The sequence below is a fragment of the Perissodus microlepis genome, chromosome 11 (assembly GCF_051167445.1).
Source record: "Perissodus microlepis isolate ML-2025 ecotype Zambia chromosome 11, ASM5116744v1, whole genome shotgun sequence".
NCBI lineage: Eukaryota > Metazoa > Chordata > Actinopteri > Cichliformes > Cichlidae > Perissodus > Perissodus microlepis.
In genome coordinates, this window is record NC_140471.1 from 9,911,462 (window position 1) to 9,929,529 (window position 18,068).

The window sequence follows — 18,068 nt, forward strand, 5'->3', positions numbered from 1 at the left end:
CTCTCTCTCACACACACACACACACACACACACACACACACACACACACACACACACACACACACACACACACACACACACACACACGAGCTTTGTGGAGACTCAAAGGTTAATGAGGCTCCGTAATCCAGAGTAAAGCTTTTAGGTCTTCACCATTAGTCCCTTTCAGTGGCTTGAGGGCTGTTTTTATTTTAACAGCTTTAGTTTACATTGTCCATCTCTGTGAGCTGTCAGCAGAGAAGGATCAGAATGACTGTTACAGTGCATGTGGTGGAGTATTTAGACCTGACCTTCTCTAAGCAGATCATTGAGCTTAGCCTGATCAGAAACAGTGTTTTTAGAATACAAATGATCAGCCAACAAAAGGCTATTGGATTAATCTTTAGACCAGGGATGTGAAACTCATTTTACATGTTGGTCACATACAGCAAACTTCGACCAGAAGTGGGCTGGATGAGTGAAACTCTCTTTTCTGTCAGTGTAATAACTAATCTCTGAGATGTCTCAATATAAGGTTAAGAAGAAGAAGAAGAAGAAGAAACTGAATTTCCACAGCATGTCTTGGTCTTCCTTTTTGACAGATGTGTAATATTACAGAAAAGGTGCTGGTAGTTCATTGCCCAGACCACTCCGTATTTATAAAACAAGGTTTTTGTTAATTTAAAAAAATCTATAGACAGCAAAAACAGGAACATTTAATTGTTTTTTGCTTGTTTACTTTGAGGTCTTCATCAGCAGGAAAAGTAGTTAAACGTATGAAAACACAGTTAAAAGTCACAAAATTGATGCCCTCCTTCACTTTTACCAAAGCATTTCAGCTGGTCAGGTTGGAGTCTTTGCCAGGCCGATTCTGGCCCTGGGCCTTATGTTTGACACACCTTCTGTAGCCCCTTATTTGCTTCTGCACACTCCAAACATTATAATTCTTTCCTTGTGTTTTTGCAGCCATCATCATCAATGTAATAAAACTGATAAAAGAAACTGAAAAGGCATCTCATCTACAAAGACTGTGCAGCTTTCATGTTATTATTTTCTGCAGGAAACACCAGCACCGGCTTTACATTCTAACCCTCTCAAGGCAGGCGTTGCAGATTTGCAACAGTTAAAAGCTAACAACCTGATTACCCCACATACATATTTTACGAGTTTTTTTTACTCAGAAGTACCACTGCAGGTATTCTTTTGTGCATTAGCAACAAAAACTTAATTTGAGCCTGAGAGGGTTAAAGATTTTACATGACATGAGAAATCAATATGCCATTGTTTATTTCCTCTGCAGACCATTACAGTAAAAATACTCAACATCCTGTGAGTAAGCCTTTTCTGTAAGCAGAGAAACATGCAAGTGCATAAGGTACTCCAAGAAAACATCAGAATAAAAAGGATTTATTTTCACATGAAACAGCACACTGATATACCACAAATCATATGGCACTGAAGTTCATTTCAACATAACATTCAAACCTCATTGTTTTCATGCACAAATAACCTGTAATTTCAGATCAGAGGTCATTTTATATCGCCACAGAGCATCTTATTATGCCTAGCATATCAGGATCCAATACACCATGAATATTGACCTTTAATAACTTAGCAACTTGACTTAGAGCATAACACAGTATTCCACTAGCTATCATTTATTATCGATTAAACAGCACACGTAGCGTCATTGTTTCATAATCCACTAGTACAGTACAGATCTCTAATTTTTCAGCTTGACTCCCAGACACAGAGCTAACTCGTTCCTTTGGATCTTTCCATCCTTGTTGACATCACAGTGACGCAGCAGAACGGCTCGCAGCTTGTCCAGCTCAGGACCCGTGATATTAGGCTGGAGAGAAGGGAGGGGGGAAAGTACAAATTCATCTCCAACTAATGTGGTGACTTTCCTTTCTTTGTATTCAGTTTCTGCAATATTAGAGCCATACAGGCATTTATTTATATTATAGATTAATATCTGTGTAACTAAAGAAAAACACAGGGCTCTAGACTAACTTTTTGCCATGGGCGTACCGGTACGCCTAACTTTAAAAAGTTAGGCGTACTGGCACAAAAGTTAGGCGCACACAAATTTTATAATAATTTATATAATATAATGTGTTTTTCTGGATACACTGTGCTTTTTCAGCATTCAAAGATTGATGACACCGTGTCAGAGCACTGGCTATGAATTTCAGAAGGATCAGGCCTTAACTTAACAGAAAAGTTAGCAATAGTTCTTTTCCTATTACAGCTACATCCACTTCTGTCGTGCCTAGGCTGCTCACTAGGGCTGGGTATCATCACTGATTTCTATAATCCATTCGATTCCGGTTTTCAAAGTCCCGATTCGATTCAACTTAGCCTCAGACAGTCAGAAATATTATAATTCTGATCATTTATCAGTACTGACTTCATCAGAATTGTGAACATCACAGCAGATGCCTTTGTGTGAAAGTAACTGAGAATAAAACAGAAAAACATGAAGGAGATTTTCCTGGTCTGGCTTTTTATAGCAGATAACCTTAAAAATATTCTACAATGTTCTGCATATAAAGTTTAAATTTCTTCAGTATTGAACAACAGAAAAAATAGGCTTTCTTGTCCGAGGTCATTTAAGTGAAAAAAAGAAAAGAAAAAGAAAAAGACAGCAGCCGACAGCGCTGTAAACAACGGTAGACTGGTGGGTAATAAGCGAATGAATAATACAGAAAACAGAGATTGGAGACGGGAAACTGTTCTTGAAGTACAGAGAGAGATAGAGAGAGAGCTAGCTGTGCATGGAGTGTGATTTTAATTGTCGTGGAAGCAAAACAGCAAAATTCATGACGACATTGATCAAATGTGAAGCGCAGTTTGCTGCTTCTTTTGCTGCTGGCTCGGTGAATTTTGGTTGGAGAGAGACAAAACCTGCAGCTCAGAATTAGCGCAAAAAGACGTAAACACAGCGCGGACCGGACGCATCAGAATCGCTAAGCTCCGACAGCGTGTCCGTCTACGGGCCGTCGGGTGAGAAAGCCGAGAAAGATAAAGTTGATTCTGATGCGTCGGGTCCGCTCTGTGTTTACGTCTTTGTGTGGAATCCGTGTACCTGCTCTCATTTGCTGTTTGGTTGTTGTTGAAATGGTTTTGTGAGCTTTGATCTGAGAATCTGGCGTTTCTGGCAAAACACAGTTATATTTAAAAGTCGATTCAGGATTTAATGAATTGATATCGCTTTATTCAAGCTACTCACCTCCCACTTCCACCTGCACTTTCAACTGGACCACGGCCAATCAGAGAGGTCCCGCCCCTTACTATCTCTGATTGGTTTAGTCCACGATAGGGGCAAAATGTGTGTCTGTTGTTGACCACAGGGAAGGTTGCAGATTTTTTTTTTTTTCGCTACCCGAACAGTTGGTCGCACAGGTGCAACCAAATATTTTTTTTTAGTCGCACCAATGAAAAATTTGGTCGCACTCTAGAGCCCTGAAACACCTTTAAAAAGGGTAGAAAACAGGAGTTTTGTTTTTGTTTACAGCAACGTGTCATTAGTGTGTGTGCATGAGCGTGATCAGTTTTTGTATTCAGGAAGTAGAGACTCTGATAAATCTGTTTCATATAGATAATACAACATTACACACTCGCCATAACATGTAATGTAGGTCACACAAAACAGTGAAGCTGTATAGGAACAACTCATTTCTGCTGTTGAGGGGAGAGAGATGATTTCCCTCATTCAGCATGAAGCTACAGTTACATAGGTGGTACAACAGGGAGAGCAATGACTGATGATTAATCTTGTTTACATATGATGATGAATGATTTCGCCACCAGCAATTACTGAACAGATACACTCACTGGCCACTTTGTTAGGCACACCTGTTTCATTTGCTTTAATGTGCACAGGCTGGCCAAAATGAAACAGGTTGTAAAACACTGCCTCGTCTGGTGACTTGAAAACATGAAGCCATCAGGCAGATGGTTCACACTGTTGGTGGTGGTGTAATAGTGTAATTTTCTTAGCACATTTTGGGCCCCGTAGTACCAATTGAGCATCACTGCTGACCATGCCCATCCTTTTATATCATCTCAAATTGCTTTCTTGAACATGAAAATGAGTCCACTGCACTCAAATGCCCTCCACAGTCACCAGATCTTGATCCAATAGACCACCGCTGAGATGTGGAAGAACAGAGGGGGGTATAGTCTTCAGTAGGACGATGTTTTGTAAGCTAATGTCAGCATTTTCAGCTAAGTACTACTCTGACTGGCACAAACATTACATTAAGTGGACCAAAGAACAGACTCTTACCCTGACAAGGCCCATCATATCCTTGACAAAGCCATCAACCTCAGGACCCTCAAGTGCTCCTGTCTTACTCTGAACAAGAAAAAGAAAAGAAGTTGTAGGAAAGTAGAGAGGCAAAAACAAAGGCGCTTATTATCCTTTGTAACTTACTTCCCACTCACATTAGTCAGGCAGTCAGCTTTTTCCTTTTTTCCTTCTTTCTTTTGTTTGCTAGTTAGGGGTGAGGGTTGTCCCACAATTGTTATGTACAAAGGAAAAGGAAACTCATCGGAGGATGAATGAAATTAATTGCAGGCGATGGTGAAACGACTCATAGAAAAAAGTTTGAAAATCAGATCTTAGGGAATCACGTCACTGTCTTTTATTCTGTGTTAAAAACTACTCATATAAATACTTAAATGTTTATAGAATAGAACTGGGTTTTACCATGAGACCAGCTCTTAGCTCTTTAACCTTCTGCCTATGTTAAAATATTAGCTAACTAACTTGTTCCCATCTTTCTACTCTATTACATGTTAAGTACTTAAACTACTTTATTCTTTAATATCCTGAAAACTGCAGAACAATTGTCAGTAAGCTGATTTGATCATGTATCCAAGTACAGAAGAAAAGGGTTCATTCAGATCATTTCCTCAGGTATAACTTGACAAGTGCATGCAGATTACCTTAGGGAATATGTGGGCTTATTGGAGGGTTCTCAGGCTTCAGTAGGTGTTTGATTAATCAGAATGACAGCGTTAACTCATCATCCCAGAGTGTGATTTGACTACATAATGGATTATTTACATCATCATCTAGATTACAGATGTACCGAGCCCACCGCAGCACAGTATGCAAATCTGTGAGTGCTATTAATTGGCACAGGAAGACAATAGTGCTGATGATATCTGTCCTAGGGTCAGTCCTACTGATAAGAGATTCAATAACAAGCTGAACCCATGTTTTATGTTACAATCTGATCGACACACTACATGGAAACTGGCAACTGCAGGCGCAGAAAATAATATATTATACAGCCGTCCACTGCCGGCAGCTTTATCACCACAGGGTGCTTTGCTCATGATTTCTGATGAAATTATTATTATTTTTTTGTACTTGCTACAGCAAAAAATATCTGTTTTGTTTTAACAAAGAAAATCTGAATCCAAACATCCAATATTATTTGACCGCTAAGTTTGCATTTGCCAAATAGTGTTTGTCTACATAGATGCAGATTTTATTTTAATATTCAGTCAGTTTAACACTGAGCCAGACAGAAACCTTTCTCCCTTTAGTCTCTAGCTTGTTGAACAAGCAACCAAAGAAATATTTGTTAGAGATGGACAGTTAATAAACCTGCACATAGCCGCACATCGTGTGGCATGTAAAAATACCTGCAGAGTAATACCTAATTTGGTTTACTCCTACTAAATATTTTTTCCTCATCTCCTGTATTTTGTGCCTCCTTGCTTATGTCTTCAGTTACGTGTTGTCTTCCACTGAGATCGATCATGTGATTCATCACAACTATCTGCTACGACTTGCCGTAACAATTAACAGTACACAAGTTGGAATACAGTGCAGATGCAACATTTTAGAGGTGCAACAAATGTAGTGATCATGTGTCACTTGTTCCACACAATGTCTTACCACAATATTCCCATATTTTCTTTCAGAATGTGCTGATGAATAATGTGGAAAACATGTCTGGAAATGATTGTCTTTCATTCACTCACTGTATTATTGTACTTACAACATCATAGTGGTTAAAGATCTTCTCAAAGTCTCTCTTTCTCTCGTCTTTACTGCAGGCCTTGGATGAACAAGGGACGAGACGGGAGGAGGTAAAAAAGTTAAACAAGAATTTGATTTAATCATAGATTTTAATCTGTTGTTGATCCAGTTACAAAACTTATGAAAGAGCAACATAAAGAAGAAACTTACATCCATTCTGAACTGGAGAAGGAAATTTTCTTCTAAAGCTAAGATCCTTACGGGAAAAACATGGAAAATACAGGGAAATAGTTTGTATCACCAGCTTTGAAATAATCTTATGAATAGTTTCATTCATTCTTACAGAATAACTAAACAAACGGACATTCTGTGTATCCAGTAAGAGACAGTGGAATTCATTCTGAGACATGTAGCGTCTTGAGCTGTTATCACTAAGCAAGAATCTTTGAGACGTACCTCGCCAGATCGTTCAGATCCAAACGTCCGTCCTTGTTTTTGTCAAAGATTTTCATCTGCAAGATAACAGGATGTGTTAAGAAGCATGAAAAACATAAACCTCAGTGAACGTCTGTCTTATTTCTTTGTTTTTCTGCCTTTTTTCTTAAAACCACCTGCGACTCTAGAGCCACTCATCAATCTGTCTGACTCTGTGGGAGAATCAATCTCTTGTAAAATGAAAAGTATAAAGGAGAAGGAATAGGCTGTCTGACACTTGAAGCTGGTAGAAAAGTAACTGGGGAAGAAGAATTTGTATTTGATATTGCTCGATTTTGATCCTTTTGTCATTTGATAGCCGCAAAAGCAAAGAAAATACCAAAAAAATGACATTACAAGAATTGCAAAAATCTCTAATAAAACATAAATAAAAACAAGTAATGTTTTGGGGACAACCAATACAAGTCAACATTACAGGAAACTCACAACTCTTTTACCAGCTTTACACAGCCACACAGAAATGCAACAGGCAATCCGGCTAACAGTTAAGTCAATGAAGGGGCCGATGAGTCCAGCTTCACACTGAATCAACAGCATAAACTGTCAGCAAGGACTAATCGCACTTAATTCAAGAGTTGGATTTACTACCATTGCATCAGTGTAGTCCTCCAGCTTGTCCGGTGTCACTTCCTTGTGGTGCAGCTCGAACAAGTCTTTCAGGAAAGCCTGTCAGTTTATCAAATAATCAAACAGCAAAACAGTCAGTTCTAGGAGTTCTAGTTTACAAATTCTGCAAAAAAAACAAAACACAAAACCAAAACAAAAATCGCACTTTATTTTTGCACGGTATGAAAAAAAGTAAAGACATTCACAGCATTGATATGCATTTAAAGCACCGTATATCTCTAAATCAAACACAGCCATTACTAGATCACACCAAAAACAACAAATCTCTATTCTGAAGAAAAAGATTGCATCTTGGTATGTGGAAGAACAGGAAACAGTCATTTTATGCCAGTGAGGAAAAGACACATTAAATGCTTCTGCTTCACAAGGAGTTTATTTTTGTTACCTTCAGCTCCTGAGCCGATATGTAGCCACTGCAGTCAACATCATACTTCCTCCATATCTAAACAGGTAAATCAGCAAAGTATTACATGTGATGTCCTGTTATTGAGACTATCTGAATACTGTAAAATCACGGTAACTCATATCATCGTGTTTTTACAGGATATTAACTAAAGAGAATTGCAGTTTGCTGGTGAAATTCCCTGGAAGTGCAGTGCAGATTTACTTTAGATAGATTACTATAGATTTATTGCCAAAAGTACTCACTTGTCTGCCTTCACATGCAAACAAATTTGTGTGACATCTCATTCTTTATTCATAGGATTTAATATGATGTCAGACCACCCTTTTCAGCTATAACGGCTTCAAATCTTCTAGGATGGCTTTCCCACAAGGTGAATTAGTGAAGATTCTTCCAGAAACACACATGTGAGTTCAGACGCTGATGTTGGACCAGACCGCTCTAATTCATCCCAAATCGGTTGAGGTCAGGACTCTGTGCAGGCCAGTGAAGTTCTCCCACACCAAACGTGCTCATTCCGCGTCTTTCTGGGCCTTACTTTGTGTGCTGGTGCGCAGTCATGTTGGAACAGGAAGGGGCCATCCCCAAACTGTTCCCACAAAGTTGGGAGCATGACATTTTCCAAAATGTCTTGGTATGCTGAAGCACTGAGCGTTCTGGAACTAAGAGACCGAGTCCAACTCCCCAAAAAACAACCCCACACCATAATCCCTCCTCCACTAAACTTTATACTTGGCACAGTCCAGCAGACAAGTACTGTTCTCTTGGCAACCATCAAACCTAGCCATCGGATTGCCAGAGGGAGAAGAGGATGAGAGAACACGTCTCCACTGCAGCTGACACTTTACATGCACTTGGTGATGTAAGGTGTGGATGCAGGTGCTCGGCTATGAAGCTCTTTCTGCTCTTTGTTCTTGTACTAATCTGAAGGTCATATGAAGTTTGGAGGTCAGTAGCAACTGACTCTGCAGAAAGTTGGCAACCTCTGCAGAACATGCACCTCAGCATCCACTAAATTGCTGCGCTTTAATTTTACATGGCCTACTACTCCGTGGATGAAATGCTGACGCTCCCAATCGCTTCCACCTTTTTCTTAATACCACTAACAGCTGACAGTGGAAAATTTAAGTGTGAGGAAATTTTACTTGTAGCACAGGTGGCATCCTATCACTGTACCCCCCTGGAATTCCCTTTGTGGAAGAGCGACCCATTCTTTGTTTGTTAATTTTACCCCTGTGAGCACAGAAGTGAAGTGGAACACCTGAACTCAGTGATTTCGATGGGTGAGCAGTTTGGGTAATATATTCAGAAAAACCTGTTGAAGGTTTGAAGAACCACAATGGGCTATCACCACACTGTAAAGCATTTCAAACAACAATCAGTAGCTGCAAGTGTTCATGCAGAAATCTCACATGCGACTTGTTGAATCTGACCTGCCATGAAGATTTTTTAGTCAACTTAATCGAATAAAAGAACACCTGAGCCCATTCATACTCTTCCAACGTGCAAAAAAAAGGACGATAATGTCCAGTGAAATAATGTGTCATTTGAGGATATAAAAAAACAGTCCACTAATCAGATCTTTAACGGTGTGTTCTCCATATGCAAGCCTCAAAGCCTGGGTCATCAAGATACCACTGGGGTTTGAGAGGTTTTAATACTACTGGCATTACTTTTAATTGTTAAAATTGTTGATGGGTGATGCTTAGGTCATGCCATGCTCTGCTCTCGTGTGTTATTATTTTTGACCTTACCGTCATGAATTCAACAGTGTTGTCCAGAGGATTTTCTCTGCGGAAAACTAAAAGGAAGTTTTCATCCTCAGGCAGGATCATGTGGGCCAGCTGGAAAATAAAAACAGACACAAAAATCTGAGTAAAGACAATGATGATGCTCCGTGAAGCTTTTCATCTTAATTCTCGACTAAAGTTTCCATATTGGGAGACAACACATGGGGATGATTTCATTTAGATGTGGTCCTGCACTAGCCCATCCTGGCTCCTCTCCAGTTCATGATGCTTTACTCTTGTCTGTCCTTCTAACCAACATCAGGCCTCCATTAGCAGATTAAACCAACCTCGATCATCATTCCTACTAAAACACAAGATAATACTGGTGCATTCAGGTCACAAATCTGGCAGAATATGCGCAAAGCACAAACCCTGATGAGACCTATAGTAAATAAAATTGTTCACTGCACAAAATATGTGGCTTTAAAGAGCTGGTTGCTTAAACAAGTGTTGCTTAATGTTTTTTCTTAGCTCGCTTTAATGCCGTGAAACAAAAGTCACAGATGCAAAACTTGATCCAGATACCAGTTTTAATCTCCAGACCTCTAAGTTTTCCTTTTGCCAGTGAGGCATGTGGTTGCAACATAACAGTTGCACACACCAAAGAATTCATGCCACGGTGTATATCTGGCACACAACAGTTTGTTTGCTAAGTGCACTTAAACAGATCACTCATTTATAGAAACAGCAACTGCAGCAGAGACAGGATATTGTGGCTTTCTGGGTTTTTGACTTCCTACTAATAATGTATGTGAGGATGTCTCAAGCATGCTGGGTGGGGAGATGGCATCATGACCCAAAAAGTGGTTGATAAAGACATATTTATCTTCAAGTGTGTAGCAATTCCTGGTACAAACCCAGATGAGATGCTATATCTATAAATGATATGACTTAAATAAGTATTTCAACTTATACCACTATGATGCAAATAAAATGCTCAATATATGTCCTAGCACACATTTACATGTAGTGAATTTTTATGTTTTGAGACTGAACATTAGCTACACTTTGTTAAAAATGATAACTGCAGTCTTTATGAATGTGTGTGTGGAGCATCGCAGCTAAAGCTCTGTCACCTTGAATCACACATCTGGAGGACTCTCTATGACAAGTTTGAAGTGTTTGAACAGAGGTGTTAGTTTACTGCATACTCTGTTTAGAGACTAGTCTAGTTCAGCGACTGAACTTGTCTCTGAACTAGTTCAGTTTCTGAGCTAGTACCACAGAGCATTGTACACATTATCCTACTGGAAGCAGCCATTAGAAGATGGGCACACACTGGTGGAAGTAAAGTCTTCAGGTAGCCTGTAGTGTTCAGTTAGTGCGAACTTGTGCCAACAATGGTGTAATACCATATATGAGTCAGAATGGTTGCATGCTTTCTTTCCATTCACCTCAAATTCTGGCCTACCATGTATAGAAATTGAGACTCATCATATCAGGCAGCATCCAGTCTTCTGCTGCTGTAGCCTATCTACTTCAAGATTCACCATCTGTTTGCAATGAGTGGATATTTAATTTACTGTTGCCTTCTTATCAGCTCCAAGAGTTCTGGCCATTCTCTGACCTCTCACGTCAGCAAAGCACCATAGTACTGGCACTCTCTGAATATTTTCTCTTATTCAGAACATTCTTTGAAAACTCTAGAGATGGCTGTGTGTGAAAATCCCAGTAGATCAGCAGTTTCTGAAATACTTGGAGCTGCCCGTCTGGCACCAAAAAACACACCATGTTCATTTAAATCACCGTTTGTCCCCAGCTCTGAAGGTCAGTTTGACCTTCAGCAGGTCATCTTGACCTTGTTGAATTTGATTGCTACCACAGCTTTGGCTTATTAGATATTTGCTTGATTTAACAGGTGTACTTGTAAGCGGCCAGGGACTGCATGTGACAACTGAAACTACGATTGCCTTTCCATTTGTTTGGACAAGAGCTTGAATCATCTGCTAAATTAGCACAACAATCCTAATAGCTTACATAAAAATGATTATAGTGACATCCACACAAACAGAGTTGGCACAAGAGGATGATTGTTACCAGACTCGAAATTTGTATAAGCAATTACTGACATAAAACCTGAGTTATGGTTTTGAAACTGTGTCGGGAAATTCAGATGGGCAGAACATGAAGCTACAAAGAATACTCTGTCCCTGCCTCGGCCACAGTAAATCTTCAACGGGGCACTTCGGGAAGATATGTATTGATTTTTATTTTCAGCTTTCTGAGTAAATGCCTAAGCTTTTGTGTCTGTGGTTGCTGCACACATGGGAATGGTCTAATGAATGGCTGAAAGTCTCTGTGTTAGAAGGAAACATAATTCATGTCATTGCTCTGATGAAGCACTGTGGCTACTGCTTTGCTGGGAGCTGCATCAATTACCCAGAGTGGAGCTCGGGAGAGCAGCGACATATAAATATGTTTGTAAAATTCTGGGGAACAGCTGCTGCATGTTAACTCGTCAGTCACATTTGATTTAAGGAAATAAATGGAATAAATCAGAAAGTCCTTTAAGAATTAACCCTGGTTAAAACCAAAAAAAAATCATGTAGATGTTTGAAAAATTAAAATAAATCAGTGGGCCTTTCACAATGCCAGTATATTGTTTACACTGCATAATGTAAGCATCAAAAGAACAAAAGAGTACAGTTTATACATTGTATATAGAGCAAACTGATATTTATTATATGGACTGTTACTCTTTAAATTAGGATTTTCATGCTATTCTCCTCTGGCTGTTTTTTCGCTGCAAGGATAACTTTGGATAAGCCCCATTAGTCCGAATAATTTCAGTTCTTCTTAGATAACATACAGACTGAGCTACTATCATACATAGATGAGGTAAATAAAATAAAAGAAGAACAGGACATGCAGCTAAAGAAGTGATAGGAGGACTTGAATAGATAATTCAGAGACAAAGTGTACAGAAAACAGGAAGTTAAACAGAAGCTAAACAAGTTATCAGAGAGTGACTTTGTAGTGTCATGCTGGATGTTTGTGCACACCAAAGTCTAGAACTGTACAGCTTAAATTTTCACATTTTGCTGAAAGCTTTGGTATTAAAGAAAAAAGGAGAATTCATGTGTGTTATGAGACATAACTTGCTGTACCTCCTGAATCTGTAGTTTCCCGTCGGCAGTGACATCATAGGCAGACATAAACCTTTTCTTCAAATTCTGGACATCTTCTTCAGTGACTTTGTCCTGTACAGATTAAAACAAAACATTGATTCTCTATCCAAACTCAACCATTACAAAACCAGTACACGGTTTAACTGAAAGGTAGCTACAGTGTGGAATAAACAACGGTTCTAAATGTACACAGTAATAAAATATAATATATAAGATAAATCCAGTTATGCTATTACATACAGGTTGCTTACTATATATTAGAGAATCTTAAGAATCAAAGATATTGAACATAATACTTCAATGGCTGAGTCACACTTATTTTAAGCAGTGTCACCATGGATACTTATTTAATCAAAGACTTTTTTTTTCTCTCAAGGTCTGCTTTCTCTACCCCAGGCTAACTGATCCACAGCTCATCCCACAGTTCACTTAATTGGCCTTCCTTTTCACATTCCCATTCTCACTACTCACTACATTATCACTGCAGGAGATCACCTGCCTACATCTACCCCTACCATTCTCCTGTCACTCTGCATGCCCCCCTTCACAGCATCTATGAACCTCCTCTGTGGTCTTCCTCTTTCCCACCTGCCTAGCAGCTCCACCTCAAACACCCTCTGTCCAATATATCAACTATCCCTCCTCTGCACATGTTAAATACAGCTCAAACTTGCTTCTCTAACTTTGCCTCCAAAATGTAGAAGCTGAGCTGTCTATCTGATGTTTTCATTTCTAATCCCGTCCTGGTCTTTCCTAGTGAAAATCTCAGCTTTCTCAGCTCTGCCACCTCCAGCTCAGCCTCCTCTCTCTTTGTTAGTGCTAGCATCTCCCAACCATACATCACAGCAGGTTTCACTACTATCTTGTAAACATTCCCTTGATCTCTTGCTGCTCCTTCTGTTGCAAATCATCCCCCACACTCCTCTCTGCTCACTCCACCCTACCTGCACTCGTTTCTTTACTTCTCTCAAGTGTATTTAAACTACTCTACGTTGAATACCTCAACTCCTTGCAGCTTCACTTTTCCACACCTCTCTCTCATTCACATATTCTGTCTTACTTCAAATTTCATTCCTCTATTATCCAGGGCATACCTCCACCTCTGCAGGGCCTTTCTACGTGCTCCTTATTCGAACTACAGGTCACAATGTTGTCTGGGAACATCATCACTTTCTAAGACTACTGTTTTGATCTCCACTGCCAGCCTGTCTATCACCATGCCAACAAAAAGGGGCTCAGAGCCGACTGATCGATCCACTGGAAACCATCCTCGGGACCTGTGCGAGCTCGTTGTAATTACTGCCAGACCAACCTGCTGACTCAAGTCAAAGAGCAGTCCTGAGAGAGCTGACAACTTTTCGGACAAAATGAGATCTTTTTCAGTTCATTTATCAGTCATTCGGTTTATATAGTACCCTAACAACAATCCAGAGGCTTGTGACTGGAGTGACTGGAGCTCATTAGGTGAGTAGGTCTTCTACTCAGTGGAAGGTTGGTGATTTGATCCCTGGCTGGTCGCCAAAGTATCCTTGGCCAAGATACTCAGCCCACAAATTACTCTTCGATGTATTCAGTGGAATATCTAATTGTTAGATAGAAAGCACTTAGATAGAAAAAAGTACTAGTATGAATGGGTGTGAATGAGGCATATTGTGTAAAGTGCTTTGAGTCTTCACCTAGAATAGAACAACACTGATCCACTGAGATTCCTAGTGGACAGACTGTGCTGGGTCTTTTTTATTTTCCATTACCATCTCAATTATGTGCTTTTATTTCATGGATTCTTAACTTGCTATTTGATGCACAACACTGTACTAGAGTTGCATTCAAGAATAAAGAAAACACTTTCTAATAGACTGTAAACAAAATTAAATAGGCCATAAAAAGAAAGAAAAAGCAGTGCAGAGTTAGTTTGTTGCATGCTTATCTCAGCTTCTTTCATTTCCTCTGCAGACCAGTTTCTTTCTCTGCCAGATGTCAGATAAGTGTGAATCAACTGAAGGCGATAATTTTGAGCCACTGAAGTTCTTTTAAAGTATATTTAGCAGCTCATCTTTCAGTTATTTTTTAACCATGAACCACTCTGTAACTGTAACTATAGAAACCTGTGGATCTAAGGGGCTGAAGTCTGACTCTCTGCTTTATCCAATGCAGTGTACACAGTCTGCAGACTACAAGGTGACAGCCCTTCTCATTGCAGAAAGAGTATTGCTCTTGAGCATTAGCCTTGTATCACTCACTCTGTTGCTAAGTAAAGATTTTAAAGCAAACAACTTAATTTGAAAAACATGTTTTTCTAGACTAGAAAAATACTAACTTGAGCATTGTTTAGATTTTACTGCCACATTAGACTTGCAATATATCACATGAAACCTGAGTATGCAACTTGTGAGCAATTCTTGTACAATATTTTGCACCACATGCATAATTATGTGGCATGATGCACTCCAGGAAACAAAAGAACAAACAAAAGAGCACTGTGTGGCTGATGCTGCCCAATAGTTCAAAAGCAATGAATAGAAAAAAACAGAATGACTGTCAAGTGCTTTTGTAGCATAAAAACAAACACACCAAACACTATATCACCTTGGGAGGGGGGCATTATGGATGGAAAGCAAACATCAGAAAGACAAAGGGTTGTCTTTCTGATGGTTGGTGGTCTGTTTGTCCTAGTACTACATAATTAGTATCCAAGGGAGTTCCACAGATAAGCACACATGCAAACACAAACGTGTGCTCGTCTGAGTGTCCATTAGGAAAGAGCTGGCTCCGTCTTTTTTTTAGGACAACAGTACTATAACTTTCCTCAGTAAACACAATGTGTCATTAGTGCAAACCCTTGCACAAAACACACAGAAATGGCCAGTTTCTAATCACGTCAAGTGCTTTTCCTGACAGTGCCCAGAGCTCTTTAATTGAGTTGTGCCTAACATCCTTAAGTCACCCCACCCATATTAGATAGCTCCATAGATGTTCAGCTGCCCACACGGCAGAAAATGCTGTGAATTCTGTGTCTGAATTAAAATTGGGATTAGCCAATTCACGCTTTTCTTTTCATAAACTGCCTCCAGTGAATTCATGAGACTAAAAACTAGAAAATACCTCCTACTGTGCAGCAATTTGTAAATTTTGTGGCAACAGAAATAGAAAAGCATTTGACTAAATAATCTATAAAATGCAGGCCTTCATGCAAATTCTACACCACTACTTCTACTGATACTATATAGAGATAAAATCATACTACATGCACACAGTGTCAGGATCAGATGTTACGATGCTATAATTTTCAGCATTATGCTTGATCAGCTGCCCTTGACTGTATTTAACAGCTGTCATCGCAATAATTCATCCAGAGGCGACTTACCTGTGGACGCAGTCTTTTCATCATGTGACGGAAAAAGTCATCAAGCTCTTTACCCTCAATGTAGCCATTATCTGTCCAATTATAAAAAAAGAAAATCCCGATGTCATTAACAATTAAACAAAGTTGGATTTTCTTTCAAATAAATAAATAAATAAATAAATACCTAGTGGAGAAGTAGCTCTACCATAAACAAGTTGAGTTCATATTTTTAGGTGTCTTGTGCAACTTTGCACTACTGCTTAGTATTCAACACCCTCTTTGGTGTGTCTCATTCTCTCTTTTTTAATGTGATTATATGTAGCATACTAATATTTCAACTTCATGAGAGGACACCTTTCTTAAATGTCTAGCAATGACAAAAAAAAAAAAAAAAATTCTAGGTACTCCACTGTTTTATGTATCTTTATTATAAGAACAATAAGAAGACATGAGTGAATGTCCTTACCATCTGCATCAAAGTGTTGCCATATCTCCAGGAAACCAGCTGCGTCCAGGTCCTCAAAGGCAGAGTCCATGTTTATTAAGGAAAAGCAGGCTGTGAACTTTACACATACAGAAAGAACGACGTCTGAGGTGACAAACTGTTTTTACACTGTAGCCTGCTTGGTTGACATATGCTTTTTGTGACTAAGCGAAAAACCACTCCTCCTTCCTCTGTGTATGTGTGTGTAGGGAGAGAGAGAAACACAGTTCACACACAGAAGGAACAGCACTACTGTATTTGCCATCTGGTGGTTGTTTAGCTACACTGCAAAGCAGATCTTCAACTGGAACAGCAGATACACACAACGTGACAAATGTTATAGCCTGTAAAATTATTTTAATCAGTATTAATTGCATGAAGAAATGCCCATCATCAGACTTAGTGGAACATATTTAACCGTGTCCAAACAGAACAAGTGATGTATGAATGACAGAAGGAAACAACCAAACAACAAAAACACATTGCAGTGCATTAACAATCAAAGTAAATCTAAAGTGATTACGTTTAATAAATAATTACGTACAAAGAATTCATTTCTACATTTATAAACAAGTGAGAGGAAAACCAACAAATGATCAAGACATCACCGGCCACAGTTTGCTTTTTTTAATTTTTTTTTTTATTATTCCAAATAAGTTACAAACAAATCCCTAGTATAGAAGTGTACTTAGTACCAAAACAATATAGGATTCGCTGCAGTCACATAGGTGTGTGGCTATATCATATGTAAGTATATTACACGTGCATATGTTACACATACATATATACACACACCTACATGTATGAAAGCACATATATACATACAGTACAACTCACAGTCACATCATGCAGTCACACACGTAGACACCGAGGTCTAAACTTAATGCTACGAGTTATTTTCATGTTTCTCCCACCAACAGAAACGATGTGGACACTCAAGTCTGGAAGGAAACTGGAAACTATCTTTCACGCGATACCACAGATGTCCGGATCCTTTCCTTGCAGCATATTGCAAAGTAGTGCTTTTTTTGTTTTTGTTTGTTTTAGATAGGCGTGAACACCTTTGAGACAAAAAGTGAAGTCTGAGTGTTGAAAATCAAAGCAGCTCTTAGGGACAAGACTATATACAGCAGAGACGTTGTTATTTCAAGTCCATGATTAGTGACAAAGAAGCAAAACCTAACCCTAGAAAAAAGACATCAGAAGACACCATAATATATGGAAAAGGTGCACCAGTAAGACCTTTGGCCCTGACTTGAATTAGGCTCTTGCACAGTAACATAAATACAAGCCATGGCCCTTTCACACTGTCATGAAGACCCAATCTTGAGCGCACATATCAAAATGACAATAGAGCAAAGCTCGACCTGCAGAATAAGTAGTTAATGCGATATAAAATGTTGGAGTTTACATACCGGTGTTTATAGAGTGTGATGCTGACATTGTGTCAGACCGAGTGACTGCAGAGCTCGAAATAAAAACAGAGGCATCTGTTTAAGACCGAACTGGCAACACAGTGCAGCATCACACTCAGGAAGAGTGGGTTGACTGAAGCATATCGGCCACTAAAAACCGACATGGCATGAGTGGGATATCAAACCATTTATGCAACGTCTGTGAAACTGCACGGTCCAGTATAAAAAAAACAGCATCACGTGCAGATGGAGAGATGAGCTGTCCACAAATCCTTTGCCAATTTCACTGTTTTCTTTACTTTTTTCAATTCTGAAGATTATTGAGTCCAAAAGCACCATATATTTGAGAAAGTTTGCAAACTGTATCAGTGTGAAAAGGTCACTGCTTGTTCTTAGAAGA

General features: G+C 39.2%; 1 protein-coding gene across 1 annotated transcript; it reads right to left on the minus strand.

The window, feature by feature from the left end:
• Nucleotides 1–1,370: 1,370 nt before the first annotated feature.
• Nucleotides 1,371–16,475, minus strand: LOC146377271 (secretagogin-like). Its single transcript, XM_084942610.1, has 11 exons — nucleotides 16,236–16,475; nucleotides 15,791–15,861; nucleotides 12,406–12,498; nucleotides 9,263–9,352; nucleotides 7,491–7,547; nucleotides 7,067–7,144; nucleotides 6,440–6,495; nucleotides 6,194–6,239; nucleotides 6,003–6,062; nucleotides 4,274–4,342; nucleotides 1,371–1,831 (listed from the first exon to the last, which is right to left on the minus strand). Exons 1-11 carry the CDS (start codon nucleotides 16,303–16,305, stop codon nucleotides 1,703–1,705), a joined length of 819 nt encoding a protein of 272 aa, XP_084798736.1. The 5' UTR covers nucleotides 16,306–16,475; the 3' UTR covers nucleotides 1,371–1,702.
• Nucleotides 16,476–18,068: the final 1,593 nt, after the last annotated feature.

What these genes read in the sequence shown, in the direction of transcription:
- LOC146377271 (XM_084942610.1), bottom strand. Translation starts at nt 16,305, where the DNA reads ATGGACTCTGCCTTTGAGGACCTGGACGCAGCTGGTTTCCTGGAGATA. An exon ending in TATCGGCTCAGGAGCTGAAG is followed by an intron (nt 7,145 to 7,490) that starts GTAACAAAAATA and finishes ATAAACTGACAG; the next exon opens with GCTTTCCTGAAAGACTTGTT. An exon ending in TTCTCCAGTTCAGAATGGAT is followed by an intron (nt 6,063 to 6,193) that starts GTAAGTTTCTTC and finishes TGTTCATCCAAG; the next exon opens with GCCTGCAGTAAAGACGAGAG.